The sequence below is a fragment of the Microchirus variegatus genome (assembly GCF_963457635.1).
Source record: "Microchirus variegatus genome assembly, chromosome: 8".
In the NCBI taxonomy this organism is placed as follows: Eukaryota; Metazoa; Chordata; class Actinopteri; order Pleuronectiformes; family Soleidae; genus Microchirus; species Microchirus variegatus.
Genome location: NC_139809.1, coordinates 26,563,934 through 26,576,206, shown reverse-complemented (window position 1 = coordinate 26,576,206; position 12,273 = coordinate 26,563,934). Strand labels below are relative to the sequence as shown.

Sequence of the window (12,273 nt, the reverse complement as noted above, 5' to 3'; positions counted from 1 at the left end):
TAAGGACACAAAATATAACACATATAGTGTAGATTATAAAGGCTGCAGTGACACGACCTCCAACGTTATGCCTGCTAAATCTATAAATGTGCTCGCAAAAATGATTCTATCTACTGTTCACTGAAGCCAGTGGCAAAAAAAAAAAAACATATTGCCAACTTTTTGGCCTTGTCCTGCAAACCAGCTGCCAAGAGGCCCTCAACTCTGCTCCACGAACGTGCTTTAGGGCCAACGGAAAACCAAAACTGTACATTTCAGAGTTCACATGCATGGGCGGCGGTGACGTTCCCCCCCGTTTGTGCCCATCTAGTGCGCATTGGCTCTGATAAACTGGCACCGTTGCTTTTTCTCTCCCACACCATTATGTTCCCGTACGCCATTTCACGCTCCCTCCCACACCTTACTCTATCTGCCAGTGCTCCGGAGTGCTGCTGGTGAAGGGCATGAGTAGATCAACATCTCAGGGCTAAATATGGTCTCCGCCACAAAAAAATGCACTGGGATTAACTTGTCATTTTAATCTGCTGGCCGCAGTCTACGAAGGAGGACGTGGCTGTGTGAGAAGCTATTGCTAAATGCAAACTATGGGACTTTTCATCACCCTGGCATTCTTTGTTCTTTTATATCAAACTGGCAGTATATTAATTTCTTGTTTAGTGGTGACTCTAATGGAGAGGCAGGAGTTACTGCTTTGTCAGAGGACACATGCACACGACGCACACACAGTCATGCTGTTTAGTCGTCCCGTGAATGGCAGGGCTGTTAAGACAGGTTATTGAATACATGGTGCTTATGCAAATTTAGCAGACGCAGAGCCGGTGGATCTATCGAGCAGTTCTTACACAGCCTTAGGAGGATATGACAAATAGAAAGCTGCAGATTACTCACTGTAGGAGGGGAGCATCCCTGGAGTTTAAAATTGAGGGACAGAAAGCTCCATACAGTACATAAGCAAAGGGGAAGTTGAAATTGCATATTGCACAGTTTACTGTCTGTGTGGAATAAGAGCGCTTGAGAATACATGGCGATGTCGGGCAAAATAAAGCTTGCTTGTACATTACTGTGGCGCTTTATTGAAAGGAACTTGTTAAAATGAGTCAAATGTGTGCAAACATTGCCTCATCCAGTTCAAAATTGTACATGGGATCGACCAGTCCAGGCTGAGAGCGAAATTGTTCCTGATTCTGAACAAACTGACCTTTTTATACATTTCAACCAGATACCATCTCTTACTCTTTTTGGTTTTGCACCAGGATGTCAGACTTTCAAATGCTTATAATGCATTTTTAACACTTATGTCCATTCCAGTATTTAATACTTGCTGATTTTCTACAAAAGATTTTTTTATGATCAGTATTTTCTGCTGATTCATTATGTAGTTAATTTGACTTTCAAGCCAGCCATGAATTGTGCAAATATTCTATGCTCTATTTATGTTTCATATACTGCATATTATTTTTTCTTCTATCTTCTTCTGGGCTCTGACAATTAACATGAATAAAATATGAATTCTTCTGACAACATTGTCACTGAAAGGTGTACCGAAATGTGCAAAAGACAGTGGACAGTGCTAATACACACAGTCATGGTCTCCATCATTTCCCATCCAACACGTTTGTTGGGTGGGATCATTTTCATCAAACCAGTAAAAGTCAGCTACCAGTGTTCTGACGATGTAATCATGGGACAGACAAATATTAACTGTCAAATCGTGCAGTTCTTTGAGGACCTGTTAGCCAATGATAATGATGGGTTCCAAAGGGAAAGGGTGCCAATAATGGAACAGTTGGGGTCCTAATGGAAATGTAAAAAAAGAAAAGAAAAGTGCACCGTACTGGACTGAACAGAACCAAAACACTCCACCTGGTGGAACACAGCTTATGTGGGTAGGACATGGTGCACATTAAAAAAGTTTAACTCCACAATTAAGATCTTTTTAACCCTTATTTGTGCCATATTGGTAAACAGAAGCACAAACCATTCATTGGCTTCGGGTCCATTTCAGAAGTGATTTTAAGATTTTATTGCCGACTTTTTAAGTTTTAAATGGATTGGCTCCATCTTATTTGGAAGAACTTTTGAACATCCACACCACTGCGAGAGCACTGCGGTCAACCAACCAGTTTCTCTTAGATGTTCCTAGATCCAGGTTGCAACTTAGAGGGGATCAAGCTTTTTCAGCGGTTGCTCCAAATCTGTGGAACAGTTTACCATTTTATATACACACTGCCCAGACTGTAGAGATATTTAAGCCACTGCTAAAGTCTCATCTCTCCTCCTTGGCTTTCAACTCGAGTGGCGTATAACATCTAAATTTAGATTTTTTTGTTATTGTTTTTATCTTCTACTTTTGTCATTGTGTCATCTGGTGATGACTGTTCAAGTTTTCATATTCCCTTAAGTTATTTGATTCTTTATGGGTCAAATGTGTAGCAGAAACTGAATATACTTCAAATATGTGTGTTTAAGTGTATAATCGATAGTTTGGTTGCCATAGTCCTAGAAAAAACCTTTTATGAACTAGACCATTGGTTCTCAAAGTGCGGCCCGGGGGCCAATGGCGACCCGCAGAAACATTTCTGGCGGCCCGCACTGAATTACAGTTGATAGTTTTAATCCAGGAGGTACTAAGCTTGTTAAATGTTTATTGGACATTACTGGATACAGACCAATCGGTGTAAACAAAAATACTGGGTATTTACCTGGTTTCTATATGGTGAATTTTAGTGTATTATTGGGTTATAAGCTGGTAATAAGCAGGTAGCTACAGCCCCCAATTACTAGCTATTTACCCAGTAAATATATGGTAACAGAAATGTGTTACTTGGTATTAACCTGTAACTAGAAGGTAAGAACAATGGCCAAAATACTGGGTAATTACCCTGCAAATTATAAAGCTTTATTATATTAATGCTTAAATTACATTATATTAACGCTTATACTACTTAACGCTAAACTGTAGAACTGAAATCTGGTCATAAAAATGAGTACAAATGGGATTTCTTTCTGGTTTTTTTTCCTTTTTTTTCCTTTGGCGGCCCTCAGTCCAATGTTGGGTTCCTAAATTGGCCTTACTCTGCAGACAAAGAAAAAGAGCATGCTCCCTGGTATAGTTCCTTGATGTGCTTGGAAAAAGAGGGATCCTCCGTTTGTCAGAATCTGCTATCTCACAGACGGCAAAATTACAGACTCAAGATGGCACATCCATGCACATCCATGTTCATGACTTATTTAGGCCTTTTTTATGTCCTCATTGATATAAATGTTGTATGATATGGATGGAAATTAGCTTCAGGTTCTCTCTCTAGCCCCACTTTTTGCAGTGGTGTAATTATTGTAAAGCATCTTTTCCGAACACATTTCCAATCCACACACAAAACAAACGTTTGAAGCTCGTGTCCACAGAAAATACACCATATCTTCCAAAATGCACAAAGCCAGTTGGTAGCTTTTGAAGTCCTCAGTCTCTGTTCTCCTACCTTCACAGCATTTATGCATGCCCTCTGTTACCTCAACTTCAGAGCAGCTTCACAGAAGAGGAAAAAGAAGTAGGTTCACTGAGATGGAAGAAATACAAGAATCAGCCCCATCACTCTTCCACAGTCACCACACCATCTACATTTTTTTTTGTCTGCTGGTGTTAATTAATGTGTAATGAGATGATGATGAGTTTAAATCATTTACCTTTGATGAATGACTCAAAATGGATTGTGTAGCATTTTTTTTTTAAAAGCCGTTGGCTACTGCGGTGCTAATCACTTTTTCTAATGGTTTCTTAAACTTGTCAATGTCATGACCTTCAGAAAGTTTCCTCGGGAAATTACAGTTGTTTTTGTAATTGAATATGCAGCGAATCACTGCCAGATGTACTGGACTCTAAAGTGTTTATATGAGAGGCTCTGGTTCTCAGTGAGGGCTCTGCAAGCATCTTAAAGCCATGTTCTCTACGCCCTCCAGCTGTGTTTCAACATCGTTTTTTTTGTTGCGGGGGCAAACATGCGCCCTGTCACTCCACTCTTTATGCAGACTGGAAGACGAGGATAGAGCAAAGACCATACAGGCTCCTCTTTGCAAAACTATAGCTTTCATGTCATTTCTATTTCCACAGTTACACTTCTTGGGCCCCAGGGTTCGACTTGAAATGGATGTTCCTCTCATCTTTGCGGCTTATCACTACCCTTCACTGAATCCAAATCCCTGCCATTCTCTACTAAATCACCTAACTCTCTTTGCTTACCTCCGTCTTCCACCCTATTGCTATTCATTGCTGCTCGCAACTCCCTTTCTGGTTCACCATATTATGTTTGTGCCATTTCGTTATCTCTGTTCTCCGTTACAGAGTCCCAGTCCCCACTCCTTCTATATCTCTGTGCGATGAGTGCGCAACTGTGCATTTATAAAAGATTGTAGTTTGTTATGTTGCCACTTGTTTGCCACTTTGCCACCTCGCTGCTATTTCAAAAAATCAATTACACAACAAATGAAATGATAAACGTTAACAGTTCTGCCAAGCTCTGTTTGTGCCTGACGGTGCCAAATTGTTCGGAATCACTCTGATGGACAACACAGACACTAGAGACATCAACAATCCAGAGGGATGGTTTCTGTAGATCTACACCTTGGCTGGTCCACACAGTCATAATAATATATTTGCTGATGAGGCGCATGATTACCTGTCACTTGACCAAGTGGATGCAAATGTGGATACACTGAAGCAATTAGTCATGCATAAGAAGGAAAGAGGAGTGAACACAGGAAGCAGGAGAGGATACAGGAGAGAAAGTGAGGAGGGAAATGCTGTACTCCAGCGGGTTAGAGAGGATATTGTACGTCTTATCTGTCACCTGCAGGTCTGTGCTTATTATAGACTGAGGGAAAGTCACAGCAGAATGCAAGGTGAGTGTATGGTAAGGTGTGAGTGTGTGAGTGTGAGTGTGTGCAAACAGGAAGAAAAAACGAGGGCAAATGCAAAGTGCAGCAATGCCATCACTTTCTCCAAGGGTGGTGGTGGTGGTGGGGGGGGGGGGGTAGGTGACAAACCAAGGAAAGTAAAAACAAACTAAACTAAACTGAGCTCCATTTTATGTAGCCTAACACGACAAAGAGCTCAGCACAGTACATTAAGCGCCTCTGCACTTTTTCCAGTAAAAGTAAATAAGCAAGTTTCCCAGCACACAAGAACATTCAGGACATTTGTGTGCATCGTCATGCATACAAATTCTACTATAAAACCAGTGATGACAGGAAGTCCTTGGGAATATATAACAACTCATTTAAACAGACTCAGTGGGCACAAGCAGGTGCACTGCAACAGTTCAAGAATGAAAATGAAAATAATGTCATTTACTCGGGCTGCACGAAGAAAATCATGCATTTTTTTACGACACTCTATTTGGACTATATTACCTGACACCTGAAAAAGAGATGAGGCCGACTGAGAAGCATCTCAATCAGCTACAAAGACATTTAATAAAACCCCTGTGAGGCAAAACGCTTTATATTCAAGGGAATGGAAAATCCTGCAATCATTAACTGATCAGTGCTTTGGTGTCAGAAATGTGTTTGAAGGAGAAGAAAAACAAAAATGGTGCTGAAATGTCTCACTGAGATTTGTAAGTCTATGATGTGACTTCTGCCAAGCACCCCCCCGTTTATAAGGCTGAGTTTTCGATTTTGAGGATTCTCTGCAAATCTTTGCTTTTTTTCTTCATATTCCAAATATTTCATTTTTGTTATTTTTGACAGGTCTCTTATTTCTCTACGAGCAAAAAATCTCGACACACAAACAAAAAAAAGCAGTGACAGTCGGCCACATTTCGTTGCCCGGGGTTTTATGCGCATTAGGGTTGGACTGCTGGCAGATATCATGTCAGCTTGCCAGTGGAAGTATGGCTGAAGCGATGACAGGAGCAGACTGTTGGACCATAGTGGCAGCAGCTGCCAGTGAGAAGTGAAGCAGAGGAATTATCATGGTACTCCAGATGTAAGTGGCTCCTGCCATTGAACATTTCTCTGGGATTTTATATCAGGAGACTGACTGTCACTGATCCTTCAGCTACACTGGAGCTGTACACTCACCACAATGTCATCAAACGCATTGTATTTTACACAACAATACACCAGTGATTCCATGCTGTGTCAACCAGACACTGAAGAGAAATAATCTTCAGTGTTATCAGAATAAAATCACAGCAGCTTTTTTTTTCCAGCAGGTTTTATCTGTCAGCAAACTTTTCTTCTTTCCTCGTGAAGCACAAAAAACACAGACTATTAGACAGTTAGAGTCTGATCAAATGAACAAATTCCAGTTTTGTCACAACAGATGACAGGGGTCTCGTCATTAAGTAATTCACATTTGTGTTACAGCACAAAAGGACTCTGAATGGAGTGAATTCATTGAAAGATGGCTATATTTCCAGTCTTTTCCCTTTAACTGTGAAAGAAAACGTAATGGGCTGTGCAGCAAAGTCTGCCAACGTGAGTCACAGTATGTCAAGGCGTCTTGTTTGTTCATGTGCAGTGTTATTATGATCTCCAAACCTTCCCAAAATATGATGGTAATGCAAATGATGTTGTTTCTACTGTGTCATTTGAAAGTCACCAATAACTGTTATAAATACTCCAAGTTATTGCTGCTGTGGCATTTTTTTCCAGGTCATTGTATGCTCATAAAAACCTATTTACATTTTTGCATTTGTTTATTTTATTTCACAATTTTTTATTTCCACTTCTGTAATTTTACAGATGACTTACATCATCATTAATCTGCACATACTATGGACAAGCTAAAGTGAATATACCCTGACTTTTTGGTGTTTATTATTGGTTATTAAGCTGGACGCAGTCATGGAGCCACTGCAGAGGGGCAGTGGATCACCAGGGCAAAATAGGGTTAGGCCTCAAACTAAGGAAAAATAATATGATATGTAGACATCGTCAAGTAAAACTAAACTTAAGGGACAGAGGCTACTGGGAGCTAACAGCAGTTAGCATTTGGAAAAGTGATCATTTGCAGGCTCTAGCAGGCACATTGCCGTCATATATAACATGTATCCACTGGACAGATAAATCCTCTGAGGCTGGAAGTTTGTGTAGAACTCTGTGCTGCACTGTGGAGCCAAGAATATAACTTTTTGCGGACTGCAGAATTTGCAGACTTCCGGTTTTTCTGGATTTTCGTTGCCTTCGCCAGCACTCTCGCATGTTTTACAGACAAAGCGGAGCACTGCGAGAAAACAATTCAAGGAATTTAGCGCATTGTGACGTCCCAATGTGGAAGTCAACATCGCGTGTTTCATCTCCTGTACTTAGACTGAGGAGGTCCACAAAACATGAGTGAGTCATCTTTTTTCACACTTTGGCGACTGATAGAACCTCCAGATGCCCAAATATAAGGATTTAAATGATTAAAACGTTGATTTTCCATAATATGGGACCTTTAAGGAAATCCTTTGCTGTGTTTACCTTTACTTCATTTATAGTCTTCCAGAGCAGGTGCTTCCTTCCTTTGTTCGTTGTTGATGAAAACAATCACTGGGTGGGTCTTAAGAGTGTGATTGATTTTGCAGAATGCCTTCTTAGTTTGTGGTTACAGCTGATGAGTGCCCTTAAACGCATGAATGAGGCTTTATTGGATTTGGTCACCTTTTGACCATTTAGTGAAATGTGCCCATTAACAACTAAATTCAGAGGAGAGTTTGCTTTGATAATTAAAGGCCATTCAAAGGGATTAAGAATCTCTCTAACCTGCTATAATTCAGCCGTCATTGTCACTAATCCGTACTCCTGTGCGTGATTTCTTGTGTCGGGGTATACATTTCATTAACATATCCTGCTTAAAAGAAATTGAACCTTTTTGAACTCTCGATGACTTACCTGCTGTCGTCAGGCAGAGCTCCTCGTCGCTGTTGTCCTGACAGTTGTCCTGGCCGTTACACAAGAAGCTGCGGTCTACACAGCGGCCATTTCGACACTTGAAGCGAGACTCTGAGCACACCAGCGGGTTGCCTGCTGTTATTAGGTCAGAAGAGAGGTAAAAGGTGTAGCGTTAGCTCACACCAGGTTATGCAGAGAGGTTATTGGTTCAAAGTGAACTGAGACACACGAGCACCTGAATGGATTTCCCTTTAGGAATCAAACATGTATGCATGTGTGTGTGTGTAAACTAGAGCTACAAATAATGATTATTTTCATAATCTATTAATCTGTCGATTATTTTCTCGATTAATCGAGTAATCGTTTGGTCCATGAAATGTCAGAAAGAAAAAGTAAAAAAATGTTGATCAGTGTTTGTCAAACCTGGAAATAATGATGTTCTCAAATGTGTTGTTTTGTCCACACAACAATAATTCACTTTTCATGATTTCTTTGTTATGTGGAGCAAAGAAACCAGAAAATATTCACATTTACAAAGAAAAACAATCAGAAACTTGTGAATCATGAAAAAACCTTGAAACCTATTATTAAAATAGTTGACGATTAATCTAGAAATAATAATCCCTCCATCAACAAAATATTTCAAGGAAAAAGTGATGCTGTTTACTTGCTGATTTCATCTGTAAGACTTTGATATAATTAAATGTAAATAAAAAACCATAGGGGTTACATTTTCATGAGGGAAGGAAAAAAAAATCCTAAACCTATCCTAATGTGACTTCTTGTTTTAGCACATATTCTCATGTCTATGTTCGAGCTTCTGCAAAATGAGGCAGAATTATCTTGTGGGAAGATCCAGACAATTACACAGTGGTGACGCAGTATCTGCTGTGTGTGTGTGGAGCAGAGCCCCATTTCAATGGCTAGATTAAATTTGTGAGTGTGCTCTCCTGCAGGCTAGGAACACTGCCTCTGTCAATGCTGAGTGATTGGCTTAATGCACATTACCTACTGGGAAAGCAGTGACAGGGTCATGTGAGGACAATGTTTATTCCTGACAGTACACACTGCAATTACATTCAGTCTGCCGCTGAAAAGAAAAATGACACTCTCTTTCATTTTTCTCTGACAGAAAACAGAACACACACCAGCTTCAGCTTTGCTTCAGGTTCACGAATGCGAGGAGAGGAAAAAAGAAGAGAAGGGCCAAGAAATGAGCAACAAGTGCAGACGTACAATCAGCAACTCATTTATTTAAATGTGGTATGCATATGTTGCATTTGCATCATTTGCTCATTCAATTTTTCTGACTACCTCTGTTGCTGATTTAATTAACTAAAAGCATTACTTGACATTGTTGCTTTTTTTAATTAGATTAGACTCAAATAGACAAATGGAAGAAGAAATGTGTTAAAAAAAAAAATGACACATCCGGGCCCAAAATATACTCATTATACCCAAAATACACTTAGCGTGGGTTAACTTCAAAAGCACTTTCCTTACTCCCCATGACGCATCATTAGCTCTCTCCCCATCTGATTAACAGCCTTAACTTAAAATCCTCCGATTTAACTGTCTGTTGTTTTTCGTTTATTTAAATATTTTAGTTTGAAGAAGACAGATTAATTGTGCCCATTTTTGACAATTATTATTAGTATTATTTGATTTATTTATTTAAATAATGGGCATCACATGATTATTATTTAATTAACTGGCAGAAAACGTATTATTGCAACTTGACAAGCCCCTTTTTCCTTATCATCATTTTCATTTATTAGAAAAAAAAACAAAAAAAAAACACAAGCGCACCCAGTGTAGACATAAAATGTAGATTGGAGAGCCATTAAATAATGTTTAAGTACAGCAAGTTTGAACGTTATTTGTAATTATTAAACGGTTATATTTTAATTAGAAAATAAGGAAAAATCAACAAGAAACTAGAGGGGTGATAGTCGACGACTACTAATGCTCCGCGCTGAGTCCATGCGCCTGTCCAAGTGCAGCTGTGAGCTTGAAGAGTAGGTCAAGGTCACCCATCTTCGAACTTGTCCAAGATACTTGTAAGAGGCATGGACAGTGCCAGTTTGACATCAATATGTCGAATATTTGTCAAGTTATTGTGTTGACAAGCTGGGTGTTGGGTATTCATTTTAGTCCGGACGGAATGACGGACGGACGGAACGGTGCGAACGCTATATGCTCCGCGTCGCTCGTCGAGCGCGGAGCATAAAAACATTAGATGTTATTTTAGGAATCAGCTACAATAAAACCCTTATTGTTTGACCAACATTGTTATTTAGGATTATTAAAAAAACATTCCCATTTCGGACCGAGAAAGACTGGAGAACTGTGGGTGCCTTAACCAATAACCTGCCATTGTATTTAGCTATGGATGACCCTGTCTCATGTACCTTTTTTCTGTGTATATTTATATATATATATATATATATATATATATTTAAATAGTTTGTTCTGTATAAAGAAAGTAAAAAAAGTACATAAGTAGAGGATAAGTAGAGGAGGTAAACTTGCTGGAATGCCCCTTTAGTACATTGCTCAATGTTACATCTGTTGTCTTTTTAAATGTGAAAAAATATATATATTCATTACAACTAGCTTTATGATGAGTGGCTGCAGTCAAAGCTGTTATGACAGGAGGACAGTACATCACTGAAGAGACCGTGACTTCCTCTGTGACCACAACATGAGACGGATTGCTCTTATTGGATTTGGGTTTCTGAGTGAGACTCACTGCAGTTCTCCTCGTCACTCCCGTCTGGGCAGTCGCTGAAGCCGTTACAGCGGAAGCGGCCGATGATGCAGTGGACGCCATTAGCACAGGCAAAGAATGTGGGAGCACACTTCGACTTGACCTTAGCTGTAAACAGATGGGAGAATGGGGGGGAGAAAAAGTGGATTAGTCTGTGGCTGATGGAGATATGATGCAGCAATTTCCAAACAACGACTACATCATGGTTTACGACAAAGTTAGCCTTGATGGACAAGTGGAGGACTGACACAGCCAGGTGGCATTTTTTATGGTTACAGACATAACAGTTTGTTCTAAAATTAAAACTAAACCATTTCATCTGGGTTCACACTGCCTAACAGCTGCTGTGTGATAGAAACTGTTTAAGAATAGGAGCTTATCTTTAAATTCTCTTAAGCATGACAAGGAAAGGGTAAGATCCCCAGCAGAAAGTACTGATGGAAGAAAAAAAAAAAACTAAAAGAGAGTAAATGGTATGGGAGAGTGTTTGTATGGATTGTGCCATTGATCAGCCTAAGCAGGCCATGGGTCTTATCTCCCAGGGCAGGCTGGAGACTGAGTGACAAGCTTGCAGAGCATCAATGCCTGCTGTTCTCCCACTTTGCAGAAACTCTTGGTTTTGACTCAAACACATTGATCTTCCCAGCAGAGCGAGAAAAAAAAAACAAGATAGCAGGTAGACACAAGACAAGGACATCAAAAAATAAAGAAACTTGCTTTTGCTCGATTCCTTTGAAGTTACATTTTTAAAGCGTGATGGCAACAAAGACAAGACTTGAGAAGAGACAGCTCGAGAGTCATTGCCACCGGATTGTGAATTCAGAGAGTTGGAAAAAGAAGACAAAGACAAAAATAAAAGGAGAGAAGGTAGTAATGCAAAATTGCAAAAAGAAGAAAAAGAACCAAAGAAGGACAGAAAACAAGGATTAAGGGTTAAGAAGGAGGCAGTATGGCAACATTAACGATGCAAACTGCTATAAAACATCATCACCAACCAACCAGGCATCGCCACTGGATTAGATGGTTGTAAGTAATCTGTTTCCACGATTTGACCTTGGTTTAATGATTTATGGATTATTCCCTTGTAGTAATTTCCTTTATAATTAAAAAGCTCAAACTTGAGAATGTAGATTTGTGTGGGAACCACCCGCACTACTTACTGAACACAGAGAAAGGAAAAGCCACCAATAACAGCTTAGATATTGTCAAAATAGCAGTTAAAAAGGTTAAATTGGACAAGAAGTGTGTTTATGTTTAGCACATAACAATAACAGTAATTTACACACATGGGGGATGTCAGAGTAAACCGCCAAACTGTCTATTTTTTTTTGTCTGTACTGAATACAAAGGGTGGAATTGGCCTTCTCATAGATTCATGGCATTGTGCCGTCTCAAATGGCAGGGCCGCACATTTTTCCCTCTACAATACATCGTGGTTGGCTGATTTATGAGCTCTTTCAAGCTGCGGTGATTATGTTCAGCGAGGGGGGGAGCAGACATAAAAACCACGAGGGTTTTTCGTGCCCGGCTTTGGGATAAAGTGCAATCCGCATGAACGTGGGAGGGAAGCTGGGATGGTGCCCAATCTCTGTGTCTGTAGTATGGGAAGCTTTTGTTTACCTGGACAG

General features: G+C 39.9%; 1 protein-coding gene across 1 annotated transcript in view; it reads right to left on the bottom strand.

The window, feature by feature from the left end:
• The window catches only part of ldlrad3 (low density lipoprotein receptor class A domain containing 3), an 84,652-nt gene that overhangs the window by 31,155 nt on the left and 41,224 nt on the right, over window positions 1-12,273 (bottom strand). The window contains exons 3-4 of the mRNA XM_083893123.1: window positions 10,628-10,753; window positions 7,876-8,010 (exon numbers count right to left, since the gene is read on the bottom strand). Of these exons, the coding sequence (XP_083749249.1) occupies window positions 7,876-8,010; window positions 10,628-10,753 (261 nt within the window). The remainder of the gene's footprint in view (window positions 1-7,875; window positions 8,011-10,627; window positions 10,754-12,273) is intronic.